Raw genomic sequence first — 22,500 nt, 5'->3', positions numbered from 1 at the left:
GCTCCAACCATCGGCATGGCAGCAGTGAAAGGAATTCAGTAATTGCCAGCATCGTTTTACTAATCAGCTGCAACAAAAATTTCACCTCCTCAATTTTCTCTCTGAATATATTTGTAAGTTAGAAGGCATTTTTTGCATGTCTGATCATTTGCATAATGAAAGATACAGACTTTCAACTTGGTTTATTATATAACTCATTTGATAAGTATCTCTTTATAAGCAAACAGATATAGAAGAGAAAAACATCTAATTTGATGATGTTTAGAAAATTTCAAGAATCCATCAGTTCCTTTGGTTGATGTTTTCAGTGATTAGTTACAATTTCTGCTTTGGTCGTGGACCTTGTTTCTCATTTTAATGACTCTGGCTTAAACCTTCAGCTTCTAGTTTATATTATCTCTGTCTCTGCTAGGGCCATTTGGTTATTAATTTTTCCTTATTCAGGTCACTTCTAGTCACTTCTTTGTTTCCTTCTAACAAGATTACAAAATTGAACTGTGAGTTCCCTTCACCCTCTTTGAAGCATTTTCTTATCTATATATTTTGGTAAGGAATGTACTAAAGATCAAAACATAACCAGTATAAAATGCAGGATATTCTAATTTATACATATTTTAAAGAGTCCTTCTTGGTTCCCCAACTAAATATATACTAGCAGAGAATAATTTGCTGCTGATACTGCTGTTGCAGTCAGTGCTGCTGTTTTAGGAAGTCTCTAGGGAGCTCACAAGGCCATATTGTCACTTTGCTGGTCACATTAGTGTCCAGGAAGTTGTGGTGAAGACCTTAGAGCAGGCAGAACTGAGAGAATATTTGCATGTGTCTGCTGGTGTGCTTTCTGGTGCTGTGTCCTGGCGAATGTGGGATCACTGGTAATGCAGGAAGGGAGGAAACCTGCTAAGGGAATAATGATAGAATCATAGAATGGTTTGGATTGGAAGGGACCTTAAAGATCATCCAGTTCCAAACCCCCTGCTGTGAACAGGGACATCTTCCACTAGACCAGGTTGCTCAGAGCCCTACTCAGCCTGGCCTTGAACACTGCCAGGGATGGAGCATCCACAGTTTCTCTGGGCAGCCCTCACAAGGAATACATTTCTTCCTTAAATCTAATCTAGATCTGCCGTCTTTCCAATAATAAAAACCAAAGATGGGATTTTTTGAGTATTCTGTGTTTTGTTTAATTACAAATTCTTTTCAGAATTTCTCTTTAGACTTTTGCTAAAATGTATTTTTATGACACCTATCAGATTTCTCTGTCTTTCATACAACATTCCTGAAGAGCTCTGTTGTGAAGTTATCATAGAGTTTAGCTTCTACTTCCCCTAAAAGACAAACTCTGTGTGTACACCTTGTAGATGTAGTCCAAAACTGAAACAATATTCAGATAAATTCTTATTGCCATCTTCCTTATAGACTTATAGGCTTCTGTTACCCCAGAGACTTGAGATGGAGTAATGCCCTCAAAGATTCCATTGTTTTCCAGACATTCAACTTGCTTTTCTGAATTTCTGTATGATTTTAAGATTATTCAAGAAGGGTATTTATTCATATTGGACCACTAAAGAAAGATTTCATGATGAAACACTCTGTTCATGTACATTAAACATCTGTATGGCTGAAACAACTAAATACAAAAGCACACTGTGGAGGAAGAGCTCTGGAAAATGTGAAGCTGACGTGGCCCACACTGAAGTATCATGGTTAGATGGATCCTTGTGGGTGTCCACAGCACAGCTAGGAGACACTCTCTAGTCTTTCAAAATCCTGTCTGGGCCTCTATTGCACTGAATACAAATCCTGAGTGAGTTCTCTAGGGGAACCTCTCATGATTATTCCAGAGTTCTGTCCAGGAGACAGTGGAAGAAAAAAATGCAGCCAAAGCCATAGTGAATGACTTTGGGCTGGTGCCACGGCCTCGTGCCTGCCTGGCCTGCTTTGAGCAGCACAGGGAGGAAAACAAGGTACATTGAGCATATCTGTAGCAGCTGCCAACAAACCACTCTCCCATCAACCTTGCTACAACTCTGTCTCTTTCAGACTGATGAGATGGTGCTTGGACTCTCTAGAAACCAGGGAATTGCAGATTTCCTTCCTTGTAGTTCAGAAGAATCTCAAAGCTTAGCTGGGTACATGTGCTGATCTGCTTTATCAGCCTGCTTGCTGCACTGCTGACCATGTTTGTAAGTCTGTTAAATGTAAAATGATGAACAAGCTACTGCAATTTAATTGCAAAACTTCCAAGCTGCCAAAGTAAATTGCATATAACGCCTTGGTTTACTTTCTACCAGATCAAAATAACATCTGCACCACTGCCTAACCTTTCAGAAAGACAAGTCGTCTGCAAGTGTTCTTCAACACCAGCAATTCAATGGCTGACACACATTTATGCAAGTAAAGCTTGTTTTTGGCTTACTCTCTAGAAGCTGTGTTTTCATTGATAAATATGTTGGCCATGGGTCCTGCAGGTTTTTTCCTGCGAGGGAACAGAAATTTCTGACTTCAAAACAGGAAGTGAGAGGTTACATTCAAGATGTGTTGTGGTTGATTTCAGTGAGGGTTTTTTTTCACTAGTGTGATAAAAGCAGATGTCAAGAGAGCACTCACAGACGGAGTCTTACCTCAAAGCCTGGGGGAGAGCAGGCAGTAGGTAGATCAGCTGTGTCTCTTGCTTCTTGCTCCTCATCTCTAGCCTACAAACCTTGCCAATGGGAGTGGGGAAACAGATCAGTCAGGAATGGCTCTATTTAAGAAGTCATTATCTGTGCCCATGGAACGATGTTGGCAGCAGCACCAGTTATCTGCCATCCACACCACTGTGGTGTTTTGGGTTCAGCTGCACTGTGAAACTCTGTGTATAAACATGGATGTATTAGAGACGTCACAGGCACGTTCCTCAAACACCTCTCATGTACTGGTCACACTCTTATTTGACTTAAAAGATGGGAAATCATGAAGAGCCCTCATCAGTAGGTGCTGTATTTTTCCTAGTGAGAATGTCAGACTGAAGGGTATTATTTTGTAAGCTGTCTCTTCTCCTGTTACAGATCGTAAAGTTCACTCCTTCCTCAAGGATTGTGCAGTATCAAATGTCTCTGTTGAACAACAGCCTGCTTGTGGGTGCCAGAAATGAGGTTAACTCAAGTTTTCTTGTGATGAACCATTGCACATTCCCTTTGCAGGGTTAAAAGACCAACATTTTAAACTTCTGTAATAGCCTGAAGACTGTTTGTCTGGTGTGAATACCCTTGGTGTTCCCACCTAAAGACATTACAGGAAAGGAATCGCAGCCTTGCTTCAGTTTCTTCTGCATAAATCTTTAATAAAATCCCTAAAACTCTTCAGTAAGTAGATTTTAGATGTGGATGGCCTCACCTTGACACATTTTAATTACAGAAATTATCATGCCTATTTTGATGTTCCCTGTATTTTCTGTTGCACAAGAGTTTACCATGGAGCACAATCCTTTGTGAAGAGAGCTGTGTAATGTATGTGAACACTGCTATGACTATTTCCAGGTGCCTGGTGAAAAACATCTCGGTGAGGAATGATGGAGACTAAATGCACAGTTACTACTTCATGTAGGACTGGCATAATGGGATAGGAGAAAAGGCAAGCTTAAACCATGTTGTGCATCTTTACAGACTTGAAAGAAACAAGGCAAGTATCTGATCACCACAAGTTTAAGAGGGCAGACATTAAAAAACATCACATTAATAACCCTTAGAAATGAAGGCATGTGGGAGTTTGTTATTAACTTTAATAGGAATGTGTGCACATTCCTTTGCTATGGGCAATAAAGTCATTATATTATCAAAGAGACAAGTATAGAAATATGTACAAGAATGCCTACAAGAGATTCCAAAGAGAAAAAAGTATTTATGGATCTCATTAGGCTTTAAAAATGGCTCTGAAAGGGATTAGGTTTTCTCTTGTGCTCGACTTCTACACCAAAATTAGATATTCCCTACCCACCATAATGCTGCTGAAAACGGATTAATTTGCTTGTAGGAAGCAAGACACTAAAACCAGGCACATGACCAGCAGCTCAGTATTTAACCAGAGTGTTTGCTATTCATTGGTGTTTGTTAATGTAAATAATTATTTGGCTAGTGCGGCTCTTTGAAGAAAGAAATGCTTTGTTAAAGTACCTGTGCTACATCCAAGCACATACCATTTTAAACCTGGAAAACATTTGGCAGGAAAAAACTCCAACCTCCCCACCCCCTGCAAAAAAAACCCCAAAAAGCTCCAAAACCCTAGGATGATTAAATTTAATGCTGGTATTTATAAAGTAAAAATGAAGCAATTAAAAATTATTACCGAAAGAGAACAGGTCTATCCTTAGGCTTTCCAGCTTACATATCCTAAGAAAGTAACTGCAACAAATTCTAGATTCAGTGTTACAAATGTCCTTTGCAGATGCACAGAGCCATATGGGAGCTTTGTCAGAAGTGGCAAAGCCTTCAGAGCTGGGGGATGAGGTGAGTGGTCCAACAACTCAGCAGCTGCAAAGAGCAATCCTCTGCTGAACTCATTATTCAGGTTCCTGCTTGTGTAACTTACAATATTTGCTCATTTTGCTGGTGTGGTCAGCAGTCACTGGGAGCCAAGGAGCCTGACAAACATCTGCTTTTTCCAGGTCTATGCTGGAACAGATTGTCACCCTGAAGCCCCAACATCTGCTCTGTGCAGAGGAACAGTTGTGGTATTCGCTTGGTGCCAGAGCCTCTTAAAGGCACATTTCCCTGTGAAGCAGCAGAGCCTGAGTGTGGTAGCAGATGGGTTTGGGTCAGGTTTTGGAGAAGGTTGACGTCTAATGATTTAACAGGGGTTTATGTCTCAGCTTTTTCTGTGCTTCCTAAGAAATGAAGTATGCAAGTAATAAGGTTGAATTTACTTGGGGTACTTTTGCCAATTTGTTTTGTTTTAGTTTCAGTCTTTTGTGTTTTTCTATAGAGCAGCCTACAAAGAGATCATGCAATCTGCTGGAAAATGTGTCTTTCATCACAGAATCATAAAATATCTTAGGCTGGAAGGAGACTTTGGAGGGTGTCTGGTCCAGCTCCTTGCTCTGAGCAGGGAAAGCTTGCAACTTTAATCTATCTGAGAAGGGAAATGAAGTTCTCTAAGGAGGAAAAGCCTTAAATATGAGAGCTGCACCTGCAACACTTTTCGAATTTTTTTCCCTTTACCTTGCCTAATCCTCAGAGCCCAGAGTGACTGGGCTGCTAAAGTATATCTGTTCCAACAAAACCCTCTGCTAAGTTAATTACAAAGGTCTTCTGTAGCAACTCGCTTTGCTAATCCCCAAACAATTTCAAATTGTTATCTTGGCCTACTACGGGCAAGGCAGAAAATAAATCCAAATGTAATTGAGGCTTCATTACAAATTTGAGAACTAATGACAGTTAAGCAGATATGAGACACGTTACATATTTTACTTTTATTAAATGATAATTCTGTTTTACATTGTGTGCTAAACTTTGGGGGCAGGGGAGAGGGGAAGGTGATGTATCCAAACAGTAGTGCAGATTGTAAGGCTACTAAAAGTGATTCAGCTATTGCCCTGTGGGAAAAAAAAAAATGGTTTTACCCGCCTTTAATTCAAAACGTCCGTGTGAAATAACACTAGAGCCTAAATATATTGGATTATTGGATTGTAACATAACTGCCTCCTTTAATTCCGTTCTAGCGCGGAATACGAGCGGGCTGAGGCAAGGGGTCAGTGCGGGAGGTTGAACCGGGAGCCAAAGCTCCGCAGGGGCAGCGCGGGGGCTGCGACCGGCCCGGACCCACCCCGGGGCTCGCAGGGCCGCCAGCAAGGCAGCTGTGCCGGGCTCTGCTCCGGGTCCCCCTCCGTGTCCCGCTCCGTGTCCCGCTCCGTGTCCCGCTCCGGTCCCCCTCCGTGTCCCGCTCCGGCCCCGTTCCGGCCCCGCTCCGTGTCCCGCTCCGGCCCCGCTCCGGTCCCGCTCCGGCCCCGCTCCGGCCCCGCTCCGTGTCCCGCTCCGTGTCCCGCTCCGGTCCCCCTCCGTGTCCCGCTCCGGCCCCGCTCCGGCCCCGCTCCGTGTCCCGCTCCGGCCCCGCTCCGGCCCCGCTCCGGTTCCCGCTCCGGGTCCATGCGGAGCGGCGCCGTTGGGCGCGGCCGTTATTCCCGCCCGCCCATTGCTCGCGCGGCGGGCGGGGCGCCGCGGGACGGACGGGACGGGACAGGAGGGGACAGGAGGGGACAGGAGAGGACAGCGCCTCTTCCCCGCGCCCCCGGGACAGCGACGCCGAGGCTCCCGGCTTGCGGCCGCCCCGCCATGGCTCTCAGCTCCGAGCGGCTCTTCGACTCCCTGGGACATTTCGGCAGGTACTGGGGGTGCCCCGCGGCTGTCGCACCCGGACATCCCCGTCCGGCGGGACTGGTGGCCGTGGCCATCACTCAGGGCTGGCCGGGTGTCGCGGCTGCCCCGGGGGGAGGCACCGTGCGCCCGTGTGCTCCCGGCTCCGCGCTGGCTCGGGCACGCACCGGGGCTGTCACTCGCACACGGAGAATACCGCACAGAAATGCGCCGCACCGCGCTCTATGAACCCGCACGGAGCAGACAGGCGCTGCTGCTTGCCTTTGCAGCACTCGACACCTCCCCAGGCGCTTTTCCACACACATGCAGCGCTCCACGCGTGTGCCCGCTCACGGCGCATCCCTGCGTGTGCCGGGCTCGCACGGGCACCCGCACAGCGTCCACATGCTCCCACATGGCACCACAGACCCGCCGGCACCACGTGCATGCAGCCATCCATCCATGGCCGTGCTCTCTCAGACACGTAAAACTCACATTTATTTCATTGCACGCACACACACACAGTGCAGGGCAGCACTCTGTGACACTCAGCACTGTGTGGCACTCAGCACTGTGTGACACTCAGCTCTGTGTGACACCCAGGCCGTTCATGCCGAGGACCACAGGGTTGTTGAATGCAGGACATGATGTGGTTTTTATCGAGGTTGGGTTTGTTGCCTGTGTTACGTGGATATGGAGTTTGTGCACATACCCTTATCAGCAAGGGTTTACCTGTAGGGTAAATTATACTTGGTGGCGGGTTTCCTTTGATGTGCTTTGTGGCTGTGAGGTGCTGTGTACAGAAGTCTGGGTTTGTTGGATGGATACACAGACGTGGCATGTGATTGTGTGTTTATGCTTCTGTAGCTCAGGATGCAGGGCTGGTATCTTAGACTGCTTACAGCAGGTAATGGAGAAGAAATGTAAGGCAAGGAAATTAAGTTTTAGAGGATATGAATATTAAGGCTAATGGGTGCACATCCTCACAGTGAGTTCTCTTCTGCACTTCCGTGATGTGCTGATCATCATGGGGTTTGCAGGCACACGCTCCTCGGAGCAGATGGCTGGAATAGAGACCCACGTGTCACAATTTGGCTACGAGTTCAAGCTGTTGAATTGCAGTGTTGTGCTTTCTAGCTCGGTGACCAGTGAGCCAGCCTAACCCACAATGTTGATCTTCTCTCAGGGGCAGGCAGGAGCAGCATTTTGGACAAAGCCTGGGAGCTCCTTGTAATGGTTGAAGTGCCTGAACTGCAGCAGGAGAGGCTCTTAATATCATGTGCAAGCAGTAGTGGTGGGTATCAATAGCTTCTTCAGATGGTTAGGATGGAAAGACATTTTCTTCCTTAAGTGGCACCTGTGCTTAAATTAGATATTTGACTAAGTTGTGACTTGCAGCATGTGTATCTGAACAAAAACTCATTTGTTATCAATTCTGGGTCAGCAACAAAAATAACTTATTCTGTGTGAACTAGGGGAGAAATCCTAGCAATCAGTTGATTTTGCTGCTGCTGTTCTTCTGTTTTGTGTGCTCTTGGTGGAAAACAGGCATTTGACACTGAATGCTGAAACAACACAAAAGAAGGTATTTGTAATTACCAGAGTAGTTTTCCTACTTGAGAACACTTATCAAAACTTTAGATAAAGTTTTCAAAACTACTCCTTGCAATTAAAAGGAGACCAATTATACAGCAATAACTTGACATCTAGGGACCAGATTATTTGAGATGCAGTTCAATAGGAGCTGCTTTAAGTTTAGGAACTTTGAGATGAGATGCAGGCTACCAAAATTTGCATAGTCCTGTTAGATTTACAGCTGTTTGAGATTTCAAAGGCCACACTATGGTATAGTATAACAGTAAGTAAAATAGCAGCTTATGGTGGGAGGAACCATTTAAAAATATTGTAAAAACTCTTTTTAATCCCTTGATAATGCTAGGTAAATGATTCTATCTCATATGAAAAGTTGTTCATAATCATAACCATGGAGTTAGTTCTGTTCAGTTGCAGCATCCTGGCACTGAGAGATAACTAGTGGTTCATTTCTTCCCATAAGGCTCATATAAACTATGCACTATATATAGATTCTGTAGATTTGACACAGTCAGATTCTGAGCAATCCAAGCATGACTGTTAGTATTTTGAGACTGTTTTGATTTTCTTAAAATCTGACAGATGCAGTAGAGAATGAGCAGCTGTTCATACATATATAAATATGGAGATAGTATGTATTCATTTTATATATGTGTAATATATATAAGTTATTCATATACAGATAATATATAAACCTTTCACACTGATTAAGAGTGTGAATTTTACAGAACTGACATTCACATGGATGCTGACAGTATTTTGCTTTCTGTTTGGCCTTTCTTTCACAAGTCTCAGTGATGCCATGGTTCTTAATAAGGTCTTGAAACATACATGAACAACCATAAAAATGTAATGGCTCCTGTAGCCTATGCCATCAAAGGAAGACTTTATGCCTCTGTTGAATTTGGCATGGGTAGCACCTGTGGCCTATAAATTCAAGAAGGTTGTTTTAAACATTGTTCTTGAGTCTGTCTGTGGAGCATGAGACCACTGGTCACTGTTTCAGACTGCCCCTATGGGCTCTCCCTCTCTGCCCCTGCCTCAGCCCCTCTCTGCCCACCCACTCCAGCTCCTAAAACCCTTTCAGAGGCCCATCAGGTGCAGTCAGACACTGGCTGTCACTGGCAGGCCCCGTGCTGGCAAAGTGGAGACACGACCATTGGGCATTAGGTTGGTAGCAAAGTGTGGGCATAGTGGGTTGGTGAGCCTTAGGAAATGGCTCACACTGCCTGCACATCTAATTCCCAGGTCTTTTAATAACTTAATAAAGGATTTTTAATAACTTCAGTGGTTAGTAGTGAGAAACAGGCTGTGTATTCTGTGGCTCTGATCTACACCATGGCAGTGCTGAGTAGAGACATGATCTAATCAGGAATAACTGTCTAGAGACAGATCTGGGGAGGTACCCCTTATGGTAAGTGTGGATGAGTGTAAGGATTTGATTTCCCAGTTGGAACGTCTGGTAGCTCTGAGATGCAGCTTACACAGTAAGCAGCGTTTTCCTTGTGATTAACAGTTTCCAAATCCTGGCTTATACTTTAGCTAAAAGCAGGTGGTGAAAATTGTCAGGGAGAGAGAGGAAGATTGGGTGTCACTGACACTATTTCCAGATTTTGTAAGGAAGTATTTCCAGACACTATTTCCAGATTTTGTAATGAAGTATTTCTAGAATCTTTTAAAAGACTGCCTTTTCTTCTGAGTCTGTCTTTTACAAAGTTGAGTACATTACCTAGATTTTCAAACGTTGTTTTTATAAATAATACATTTTACTAGCAGCTAGACTATCTAATCAATTAAAACTTACTGTTATTTATCTTTACTGAGATGTTTACGTATTTATTCAGGTTTTGACATCTTCGCACGGTTGTCTTCTATGAACTTTTTGCCTGGTCAGTGGAGTTGCTACAGTTTGGACTTTAGAAGCAAGCAAAGCAAAGATTAGCAATGGCTGTTGTGAGGAGGAGGGAAGCTGGACAGGCTGCCTGTTTGGATAGAATAGTCACCTGTTCCAGTCAAACATGGGTTTAGTAGACATTAATACACTTACCAACAGTTTCAACCTCTTTATTACCCTGGCACTTTTCTAGTGTTTATAAATATATGAGAGAGTCTGCTTAGCTTTAAAACTTGCTTGACTTTTGTAGAAATTCTTTGTAGTGGACTTCTACTGACTGCTGATCAGTGCCATGATAGCAATATTTGAGTGGCCAGTGCTAACACTGTTTTTCTTCTCCCTACTTTGCAGAGCACTTGGTTCACTGCTAAAGCTCTACACCAAACAGTGTCTTCATTTCACACCTCAGAACTTTTTCAGGCTCCTCTTTTCATTGCCCTTATCCCCTCTCTTGTTTCACAGCTCTTGTGATCAGATTACATCTGCAAATTGTGCTGTGGAAGTACGTGTTATTTCCAGAAATTCTTTATTATTATCAAATAACAAGGAGTACCAAGTATCTCAAAGATGGTGCTCACTACTTCTGTTCACAAAAAGAAAAAAAGAACACTTTTGAGCAATGATTTTTTTAACTCATGTGTTTTACAAATACCTTGAAAGGTTCTTTCCCAACAAAAATATATTTTTCAAGTGGAGGAGTGTGCTTGTTAGATATGGAAAGAAATTGGTTTTCCTTTTTTCAAGTTAGTTTGGAGAGGCAGGCCATGGTATTCATATTCAGCATTTGAACAGACAAGTTTTAATAAAAAAAAATAAGTATTACAAGTTTTTTCTCAAATACTAATACATTTAGTATTTAGTACATTCTACACAAAATTAATATTTTAAACAATATAATGTGAATTTCTGTTTAACCTTTGAGTAGTTTGCTGAAGATGAACAAAGAGCCATGGTTTGGAGATTGTTGGTTTTTTTTAAACTCCTTTTTTCCCCCATATGCTACGTTATACAGTGGAAAAGTTTATTGCAACATATCTGTCATTCAGTTTTCAAAATGTACCAGCAGACAGCTGTTTGTATTTACTGGAATGTGCCAGGCAGAAGAATCTCAAATCTAAGTCATCCTTTGGCTCTTTGTCAGGGGTGGTGTTTGACAAAAATGTTTGATAAGTGTTCCTTCAACTATGCTATATTATAACATCTGAGCTAGCCTGTGCTCATTTCAGATGTTCATAGGATGAAACAGGGGGACTTCACAACATTTCTTTCCCCCCTTTTTTTTTTGTGTCTGAGGGGGTGGTATTTTGCAAATAGCACTTAATCCTTAATCCTTTTGGTTGAACAGCATCATAATAGCTTTGGAGAACCGAGACAGCCCATGTGTTTTCAGAGAGCAAACTCTAGCAGCTTAAACAAAGGCCTTATTATCCATGCCTGACTAGGCAAAAGTGGAAATAGCCTCAAGACTCAGAACCAAAGCTGGATACTGGCAAATGCTCTGGGATAATGGTGGCAATGCAAGAGAAAGGCTTTGCAAGAGGTTCTAACAGCATTTGCTGGGATCCAGGTCATGCTGGGGGCGGTCTAAAGCAAGATCTGCATAGACAAAAGTGTTCTGCCACAGAACATGCTGGCATCCCCACCCTGGAGGTGCCTGCCTCTTTCTGGCTTGAAAAAGTAGATTATAGTAAGAGAAGTAGATTGAATTGCAGTAATAGAAAGATGACTAAATAAAAAGCAGGATGAAATTGCACCTGTACTATCCATTACTTCTCTAAGGCTAGAATCTGCAGTGCAAGCTACATTGAAACTTAAAGCTGGTAAATCAATTATGGTTTGTAAACCAGGTGGCTGAGATTCACCTCTGAACTGTTGCAAATCCCTCAAGGTGGCTTCTAAGCCAAGCTGTAGCACAGACACAGTTATGGCAGCAAAAGGCAGTTATCACACATGTCAAGGAGCTGCTGGTCGACTGTTTCATCCTGAAATACTATGGTGTCAATGTGAGGCACTGGACAGTGTGTTCCCTGTAATACAATACCTAGGACAGGGATACCATCCCTATAAAACTGTGTCAGTAATTTTCTCATAATAGTAATGATTTTCAGCAGTACTAAGATATCTCAAAGTTGGACAGAAATGTTTATTAAAGACCTTACTCGTGAAAAGTTTGACCAAGGAAGTAAAATCATGCAAGTAGAAAACACCTTTAAATTTAGGGAATTTTCTGAAGGCCCCAGGAGCCTTTAGCACATTTTGTGGCAATTTCTGTGGCACCATTTTGCTTTACACTACAAGGATGGTACTGAGATACATACACTGCTGACTTTTTATTTAAAGTAGCTTGAGGCGTAAAACTATAGCAGCTGAGCAAGAACATGAGATCCTCAACTTTTCAGAAATATGGAAAAAATAGCAAGCCAGAGAAGATACCACCTGAGGTAGCTATATCTTGGTTAAAATTGCAGGACTGTAAAAAGTGTGAAAACAAACTGTAGAAGGCAGAGATCTACAAGTCCAATCTGTCAAATTGTCCCTATACTTGGGGATAAATCTTAGCTGGAAAACACTGAAACTGATTAGAGAGTTAATGTATACCTTAATATGATATATTGATGGCCAAACTATAGTGCTCATCTCATGCAGAGCAGATGTTCTTTGAAAATCACATGTGGTGAAAATATGATTTGTGGCATCTAGAAGCACCATCCGTTGGATTATATATTGAACTCTTTCCTCAAGAAAATATTTTCATCAAGAGGTGAAGTTAGGTTTCCTCTTCCTATTATCTGGAGGCATTACCATTAGGTAGCTGCAGCAGTGGTGCTGAGGCAAGATTACAGGACAAGCCCTGAAGAATAGATGGAAGAGGCCAATAGGCAGCAAGAAGTAGTAAAGAAGTGCTGAAAATGTGCTTCAAAGAACTGGGAATAATTTGCTGGTCTATAAAGACCAGTCAGCACCACACTTTGGATGGAGTTCAGTGCCATTTAAATGTGTTATATCCATGATGGTCTGAACTCTTCCAGCTCTATTGTGACTTCATTCTCCTCTCTAAGTTGTGAAAGAGAAATGGAAGCATCTAAGTTCCTACCTGATACATCTTTAAAAGTCTGTTCTAGTTTTTTGGAGAATCAGCTGTCCAAATCAAAGCACTAGTGAGCTCATCTCAGTATCTTTACAGGCCTGTAGTGTAAACTTCAGACATCTGTTAAGTCACCTTGTGCAGAGGGAGAATTGGACCACTGAGGGCATGACCCATCTGTCTTGTTTTCACTATGTGGTTTAGGACAAGGCAAATCCTGGTTTGTCTGTGGTTCCTCACCAAGTGGAAAGAGGATCTAGAGAAATAGCATAGGTGCATATGGATTGCATACTGTGCACATTATATTGCATCTAAGTGAACTGTAAGCATGGTGAAATTATACTGATGATAACCCATTTCATTTAAATAATTTATATTTATAAATTTATTCATATAATTTATATATCATATTCCAGAACAAATTGTCATTTGATCTTCTTTCCTTTGTCTTCAGAACTGGTATATGTCAGCAGAGCTGGGAATACCATAAAGTTGCTACAGCTCCACCTTTCTGAGAGAGATAATTCATATTATTCCAGGTTCAGAGAGATGGGAACCTCATCTCATTTACACCTGTATTTTAGACTCCTCAAAGAACTGTCATCCTTTGTAGATAAGTGTAGCCAACCTCAGTTCTGTCTCACTTATTAAGAATAAAGGAGGCAGTTAGTACAACTAGAAGAATCTAGAAGAATCCTGGTAGGTCTGAGCAGAATTCAGCATCTTTATTTTTGTGGAGAATGGGACCTCTGAAATGCTTGTAAATATTGTAAATGTGTAGTTAGAATATAGAATTATTCCAGATCCTTCCCTTGCATAAGACTGAAGGAAGGAACCTGACAGTACTGTGGAAGTAAAGAATGGGTTATGCATTTGCAGTGAAGAGGAACAGTTTGGAGAGATGAGCCACGAACCTGCAAAAGAAGCTGAAAGTCCTCTTGCTATCAGTAGCCACCTTTCCTGTGGGTTTAGAGATAACTTGCCTTGCCTTGGAGAAGGTGTGCTGTCAGGGCTACGAACCTGAGCCCTCCCAAAAGCTCTTGAACAATTGGTGTGTCGTCAGTGTAGACTCCTGAAGGGAGAGGAAGAAAGGAGGTATGTTTTACTCCTCTTCCATGAGCTAACTGGGTTTTAATTAAAGATTCAAGCTGCTCTGTTGCAAAGAGGGGGAAGAGCTGTTGGTGTGGAAGCAGTTTTATTTCTCATGTGGAACAGAGCCACTAAATACGGGTGTACTAAAACAATTCCAGAAGCTAAAACCATGTTTAACAGAAGAAAATAATTTGACCATACCAGACTCTACATTAAATTGAATCCCTTTCTTCAAGTTGTAGAGCTATAGAATTGAAAATGTAGGATTCTATATAGGTAGGATTGCAACTGGCAGTATTCTCTTCCACAGAAAAGAATCTGTGGCTGACACCAAGTTGCCTTTTCTGAAGCGATGCTTTGATTTACATGTTGACTTTTTCCCAAATTTTAGAAGACAGTTACCCGACACTTAATTCCCTTAATGTAGCATCTTGTTAAATTGTATTTTTTTCAATTAAATATTTTTTTAAAAGCTGATAAAGCAAAGGTATCTACCTCAGCTTTTCTGTTTTGCTTTTGATAAAGAGTCACTATGGTGGATGTCAGAATTAACAAAGAACATTGTAAGACTTGTAAATGGAGCCGGGAGAGTAAAATGACACATTATCTAGTTAAAAGTGCTTTATGTAGCCCATAGAAATAGACTAAATTACATTAACCATATTCAAGGCTGCAAAAGTAATGCTATGGATGAAATCACTACTTATATTAAGTAAGATTGACAGAATGGACCAACCCAAAATTCCGTGACATTTCTCTCAAGTATTTACAGAAATGATTTAAACATACTTTGATCCATGGAGCTAATATTCCATATTATTTCTAACTGAAAACTCAGCAGATACTCATATGTACAGGAACAGCTAAAAACATTCCCTAGGAAAGTGATGTCCAGTGTTCTTAAATTAATTACACAGACTTCTCACTTGTTTTACATTTTTCCATGAGAACTTTCAAAAAACCTGTAAGAGTGAGTAATTTTACAGTCATTTTTCAGGCAGGAAGGAATTAAATTTCAAATACAGAAATTTAAAACCTTGAGTAGTATGCTTAGCAGTGTGTGGCATGGCATGAAGAGTATTCATGTAGAGTTTTTACTGAAAATGAGCTGTCTGTATACAAATCATTTTAAGTGTGACTATAAATAGGAAACAACAATAAAAAACTTCTTAAAGGTCATAATATAATTATGACAACAGTAAGGCTTAATTACTTTATGAATTAATCTTAAAAAAATAGATTGCTTGTTGCTTCTGAATAGGCAGTTTTCACCACTCTGAAGCAGATAGGCAGTTCCTGTGTTTGTACCATCAGCTGCAACAGATGCAAAGTTTTGCAGAAGAAATATATAAGTAGAATAACAAAGAAGTAAGAATGTAATTAATATGATGACCAGTTAGTTTTATTACAGGATTATAGACAGGAAAAAAAAAGAAAAATAAATATAAGCTGGTTTGAACAAAGTTAGTGTTCATTGTGTCAGCAGTATAACCAGCAGAAAACATCCTATTTTCTAAATGGGGAAGGAAGAATGAAATATAGCTGTTTATACATGAAGTACTGTCTATGTCTATAGTTAGATGGAATCTCAGTAAAAACACTTAAATTCTATTAGACAATTTACAGATTATGATGTGAAATGATTTGCTTACATAAGCTGATGGAAACAGTACAGTGTGGAAGGGAATGAATACCTAATTTGGATTTGTCCACAAAACAGAGGCTGACCAAAAGAAAACAGTGTTACCAGAGAAACTGGAATTGAGTTTTCCCTGTGACAAGTAATGCTAGCAATATATCATGCAGAGTACATGCTAATTTTCTAAATGGTAGATGTTTATAGAAATGCTATTCCTGGAATAGAAACTTCCAAGTATAGATCCTGAAGTGTTACTACTGTTCAAGTGTAACCACTCTGCTGTGTGTAACACCAGTCCAAATAATTTCAAAACAAAGCCAAATTGCTTACAAACTGCGTGGTCATGCTCTTTCTTAATTAAATTACCTGGTATATATATATGGATATATAACTCATGTATAGCAGAAAGGGTAACTAGATATATATATATATATAGATATATATGTAGCAGAAAGTGGGTAACTAGAATAAAAAAAATACTGACTCCAGTTTGGAATTGCTGTTGCTCCCAGGGAAGTGTTCCCCCTGAATCAGAGGCTGCTTTCCCAGGAAAGAGGAATGTTTATGTGTACTTTGGTTGCTTGAGTGCAAATCCAGAGCCTCCGTGTCTTTCCCAGTTTCACTGCCATTTGAATGAGAAGGTTGGGCATTGGGCTGGAGTGGCTGGGCCATTCTCAAACCATCTTCCTGCCTGGCAGAGGGGCAGCAAGAAAAACCTGGGCACCTTTAGCAGCAGCTTCCTTTCAGCTGGTCGTGGCTGTCCACAGGTGAAAACTGTGCTACTAAACTGCTGAGACCCAGCAATATTTATTATTTTGTCACAGATGATGACAGGAACCTTATGTGCCTGATTTAAATAGTCAAAAATGAAGGATTGTAGAACTGTTCTATTAAGTTTATATAAATATAAATATATATATATATATATATATATATATATATATATATATATATGGCCCTTAATTCTGTAGCACTGTTTCTTTATTTTCATGCTGATGTGGCTTCCTTCATCTAGGATATCATACCAAATGCAGAGTAGTGAACAGCCAATGTATTTTTGTTCTTGACTCTGATGAACAAATGCTGGACTTGTCTTATCAAAGGCAAATGTGCATAAGTTTAATGGGATAGAAGTGAATTCTTCAGAGAATCAGTTTTAAATGTAAGAATGATTTTTTGTCTGATGTTTGGTGGCTGCACATTGATGCACACATTGTCTTCAGTGATGATAATATATAATTCCTGGGGTCTTCCTGATCTCCATGATTTTTTTTATTCCTATTGCATCTGTGCTGTTGATAGGTTTAAACTGGACATCCCACACAGCATCTTCTGCCTCTGAAAACAAATTCTGTAAATAACCACATGGGCTGAGACTCTCAACATAGTTCAAACTGCCCTTAGGGGGGATGGAAGTTTATTCTTGACACCATAAGTCAAATAAGGCTGTGCATGTTGTATATTTAAGGCTGCTTCCAAATCTGTATCCCTACCCCATCACAAAAATACTCTTGAGTCACATTTAGTTCCTTTCCTCCCAAAAGATAAATGTGGAAGTGCATCATAGCTTTTTGGTTTAGAGTGGAAAGAATGCTGAATGGCTTTTCTCACATGAAAAAGAAAAAAAAACCCAGCCAACCCAGGATGGAATACAGAGGTTAAAGTGGATACTGAACACAAATTCTTTCAGAAATAGTAAATACCTGGAAATTTCTTTCCACTGGATCCATCCTGTTACGTGTACACTGCAGGTACTGTGTTTTCTGACTTAACTAACTTACAAATGAGGTTGTTGAGAAGACAAGCAGTAAAATTAGTTCTTGTAAAGCCCGTGGAATACTACAAATCCTTTGCTAATCACAGAACATTTTATGAGTCTATTCTACACCAAAATGATTTAAATGTTTATATTAGATTTTGATGAGTATCTCATAATTTCCCCTCTTTTTGATGGACAGACAAGGAAATCAGAACCATATTTTATTTAGCATAAAATTAATGTCCAACAAGAAGTTTTGCCACTGCAATAATTGACAATGCTAAAAGTACTCTGAGGCTGGGGATTTATTCTCTAACATATATGTGGCAATGTGCACTTCAAGTATTTTTTGAATGCCAGATGTACCACTTTTCAGATAGACTGGTGTGGATAATTTGCATGGATACAACATAAATTAGACAGAGCAACTAGTCTAGCTTGTTGGTTTTGTGTTTCTTTTCTAAAATTTCATATCTTTTTTTACACTTTTATTCAAGTCAGATCAGTTTGCCAGATAAAGTTCACAGATAGTCCACAAAAGAAACAGCACCACAGCTGAGGCTAGAGTGCACTGTGTCTCAAGGGGGGAATAAACAGTGGCAAAAGAGAAGGAAGAAAATATCTTGCAGTGACAGTGCCCCAGAGATGTTGTGTCATGAGATTACAGCCAGAGCAACAGTGGTCTGAGATCTAGTGCATTGCCTTTATGGAACAGTATTTCTTATATTCAGGTACTGATATGATATTGCCAGTTGCTTTTCTTACTGATCTTAAAAGTTGTGCAGAGGAAATAGAAAATGCAAAAATATTTTTTTACTATAAGCTGCAAACTAAAAAAAAAAAAAAAAAAAAGACTGTGGAGAAAGATCATAAATATTTTAAGAGGGACTGGAACATTTTCATGTTGTGTCTTGCTTAAGCTTTTGTGAAGACAATTTTAGGCTCATTTGACTTCTGGCATTCATTAAGCATCTCTACACTGGAGCAGTAACCTATAAAGTCTTCCTGACTTCTATATTTGACACTCCTGGCAAGAGTGACAAAATGTACTTGCCAAATAATTATCTCCCATGGCAAGTCATTGAAGAGATGGAAAAACACTGAGAGAAATTATCATACCTTTTAGGACAGTCATCATGTTCACAGAACTTTTTGTAAAATGTCAAAAAGGGGGGTTTTTAAAAAGGAAAATATATATGTAAAATAGGTTATTGAAAATGACTATTTGCAACAATACATGTTATATAATCTCTTGTGTGTAAGTGAAGATGTCTGGTATCTAAAATCCTATTGCCAAAATCTGCCATTTTTGGGATCAGTCCAGGAAAATAAATCACAGAATTTGCTTTCTTTTGGTGACTTTCAATAGTATTTTTTGCTCCTGCAATGATATTTTCTTACCATTTTGATGAACAACAGTATTTCTTTATTTGGGGAAATTTAACTTTTAAAATTGAGCTTGGTGTGGTTAATAAAGGGATTCTAGTACATATTTGTCTGCAGCAGAGGGATTTAAGCTCAATAAAAAACGACTTTCTTATCGGTTTGGTGTTCTTAAATTAAGAATTTGGGGAAAAATTTAATGACTGACAGTAGGGAGCAAGGGCAGGCTAGATTTACCCCGTGCCTGAGGGTCAGTGAAGTGCATGACCTGATGTTGTGCTGTGACCCCTGGCTCTGAGACTGGGGCAGGGCATCCACACAGCCAGAGCACAGGGTCTGGGACACAGCTCATGTACCCGGGGGTCAAGGGGAGGCATCCCAGGTGGCGACAGAGGAGGCAGTGGCTCTGTGCTCTGTGCTCTGTGCTCTGTGCTCTGTGCTCTGTGCTCTGTGCTCGTCCTCGCTCGCACTCTCTGTCCCCCAGTCTCTGTGCCAGCAACCCTCTGTCTGCTTCTTTGCTGTGTCTTTGTCCCTTTTCAATCTCCAGCTGTTCTGGAAAGCAAAATTCCACGGGTCTGTAGTGTTCCCCCATCTCCTCCCATCCCTACATACTTATCTTCCTACATCCCTACATATTGACCTCCCTACACACTTTTCATTCTTTCCCTATGTTGTCCCTAATGGTCTGGTTCATTCCTCTTAGGTAACTCTACAGGTTAAGGAATTTCCTGGTATTTGCACCACTGGTCCTTCTGGAAGAAAAGCTCTTCCTACCCACAGGAGATTGCCAGAAGCTCGTAAGGTTGGGCTTTTCAATCTAGGATCAGTGAGGATGCTGTTAAAACACTGCTGTAGTCAGCAGTGGATTTTGCCTTCACAGCAAAACAGGGTTTTCAGGATAGTTTGTGTGTGTTTTGTATATACACAAATATGCACATACAGAGTGTATATACAGAGAGAGGCTTAGCCAGCCCAGTGTGGAATTTTACTGGAGAGAGCAGTAAATAGTTTTTGCAGGCAGGGAAGCAGCCTGTTAGTTTAGTGCAGAATACCTTCAGACCCTGGTGCTTCCAAATGCTTTTCTAACTTCACATCAAGCTTTATTCCCTTGATTCCAGCTCCCTCTTTTATAGAGCAGGTAGAGGTTAAAAGCTATAGTGCAATCCCTCCTGCAAAATTCTGAACAATGTGGTCATTTTGCTGCAAAAACCCATTTTCTCATTCTTAAATGAAGTAATATTGAGCATAAATTATGTCTGTTAATAAAGTCTGTCTGATTTCTTGTGTTTGCTTAGCATTGATGCTGCAAATTAGGTAAGAAAAATAATAGTGCTACAGAGTAGATTTCTTTGTTGAAACTGAATAAGATTTTCCTAACACTGAAAACTGAAGGATGTTTTTACAAGAATAAGCTATATCTAACTGTAAACCCTTGAAAGATGGGTGAAATATTGTATGACAAATATTTCTTTAAAATGAATCCTTTATTGCATTTTACAGAGGTCGAAAGAAAGAAGGGACACAAAAAAAGGAAAGGGTATGGTTGTAGGCAGTAACAGGAGGAGTAGGAGAACTGAGAATTCTGTACAATGAAGTGATAAAAGAAAAGGAAGATTTATTCAAGGTTGCACCGGGGTGTTTTATAAGCTAATAATAGTCTTATATTTGAAAAGGGGACATAGAGATTAGATTTAATGAGAAACTTTCCAGCAGAAAGATTTGACAGTGGAGCCGTCTGTCAAAATGATCACTGAAGTATGATCACAAGAAATGTTCAGGAAGAGATAAGATAAAACTCTCAATGAGCAGTGAGAGCAGAGATTAACTAGACCTGCTCATGGCCCTGGTCATACTGATGGGCTTTGAATTTGTAAAAATTTGTGAAGTGCATTGTTTCATGCCATCTTCTCAGACTCTGTCCTTATAAGTTTCTCCCTTCAAGCCTCTCTGACAAAAAAAAAAAAAAAAAAAAAGGCATAAATATGTTTTTCCCACTCATTCTTACTGAGATGAAGATAAATGATGATCCTGATATTTCTTGTATTGCAAGAACTTATCAGGAAACTCAGGAAGTGTGTATGGGAGTTTGAAATTATTTCATTCTCCCTCTCTCTCAGAAATACCAAGTGGATTATTTGGCAGTTCAATTTTGTTATGCATAATGACAGATATTGCAAATACTGGGACACTGGTTCCAAGTATGCCACATTTTACTAGCTAGTAGAAGATGTAAGTGTCAGCTTCTAGGGGTTTAATTTACTATTGTCTCTTTCTAGTGTTCTGCATACTGCAACAGTAGCCCAGGCTGTTGAATTTGGCTGTGCTCTGCTATTTTTAAAATGAGTTTGTGCCTTTTGATGGGAACAGCTTAAAATGAAACTAGGTAAGAGGAACTAAAACACATTGTTGACCATATTTGTCGGCATCAATAGGGTCCCGAGGGTTACATTTCAAAATAACCTTTGCTTTTTTATTGTCCAAGATAGCCCAAATGCCTTTCAGAGCTGTTTCAGCCTTGCTTTGATCTATGGCTAGCTACTTAATCCCCAAGAAGCTGTTCTCTTGAGAGGGAATTGATAGACTTAGAGGGTTGCTGTGGTTATGTTCAGTTTCTCCTGACCATGTCTTGGTTTTGTTTGGGAAAGAGCAGCACAGAACCTGTGTGAGGATTGCCTTGCAGTATCCCCCAGAGGGAAGTGGAGCCAGATTTTGAGCTGCCACGATGGTTTTAGCAATTCAACTCACTCCTCGGACTGCTGTAGGAAAGTCAATAGAGCTGTTAGTCAAGAGAAAGGGGGATAAAAAGCACTGCAGCAGAACAACAGCAACCTCAAATGCCATTGGAAGGACAGGATAGGCCACTGGGTTTACATTTACCAAGGAAAGAAATTAGAATCAAGATAAAAGGTGGAGGAGAATGAGGATGGTGAATGGAGGCGTGTTTTACAAGAGGACTGTTTTATTGGAAAGGTTAATTGGGTATTAAGACAATGTAGCCATTAAATTCTGCTTCAGTACTTTGCTTATAGACAGTTTAAAAATTCCTTAGAAATTTTGATGATAGATTTAAAAGTCCTAGGCTATGTACTGCTGAGATCTGTATTGTGGGAATTCAATAGATACATTTTGGAGAGGAGTATCTAGAGGCTGCATTTGTTACAGGGATTGGAATTGCTCTCACTTTTGAAAAAAAGACATTTCAAAGGAATTGGTTTTAGACATAATTTCCTATAACTTCAGCAGAGATAGCCTCTGATCATGTAAAAAAAATCTGCTTTTTGTTTCACACTGCCAAGGCCTGCTGCATCCTGCAGTGAGAATGTATGTGTAGAAGCTTATTGAATACTACTTCAAATTATTGCAATTAATTTGCCTTCAGGAAATAAAAAAGGGAGGAGAACAAAAGCTATTTTGTTTTTTTTCTGAACAGATGCTGTACTAATTATATGCATAATTTGAGCATTTAATTGAGAAAATGACTGCTTATGCTTAAATTATCAGAAACTATCCAGAATTTGCATACAGTGACACTAGAGTTCATTGCAAGTCTTTTGAAATTCTGAGTACATGTGCAATTTTTATACTAAGATTTACTTGCATCTCAAGCAAGTTTTAAAAGCTGTTAAAATGCCAAAATTCAGGCCATGCATAAAACATTCTTTTACGAGGTTTGTTTTGTGATACAATCTTCAGTGGATAACTGCACACCCTGTTTAAGCCAAAACCCAG

At 40.4% G+C, this 22,500-nt stretch overlaps 1 protein-coding gene across 2 annotated transcripts in view; it reads left to right on the top strand.

Annotated features, from left to right (window-relative positions):
* Positions 1-6,191: 6,191 nt before the first annotated feature.
* Positions 6,192-22,500, top strand: part of SLC22A16 (solute carrier family 22 member 16) — a 33,057-nt gene continuing 16,748 nt past the window's right edge. Inside the window, exon 1 of one of the 2 annotated variants that reach the window (XM_056487487.1) lies at positions 6,192-6,355. In XM_056487487.1, coding sequence (XP_056343462.1) covers positions 6,306-6,355 — 50 coding nt within the window. In that variant the 5' untranslated portion in view covers positions 6,192-6,305. Of the gene's footprint in view, positions 6,356-21,059; positions 21,155-22,500 lie in introns of those variants that run through there. The other variant, XM_056487488.1, reaches the window with a different exon arrangement.

This window comes from Oenanthe melanoleuca, chromosome 3 (genome assembly GCF_029582105.1).
Source record: "Oenanthe melanoleuca isolate GR-GAL-2019-014 chromosome 3, OMel1.0, whole genome shotgun sequence".
NCBI lineage: Eukaryota > Metazoa > Chordata > Aves > Passeriformes > Muscicapidae > Oenanthe > Oenanthe melanoleuca.
The sequence above is the reverse complement of the archived record's forward strand: the minus strand, read 5'-3'. Positions and strand labels throughout refer to the sequence as shown.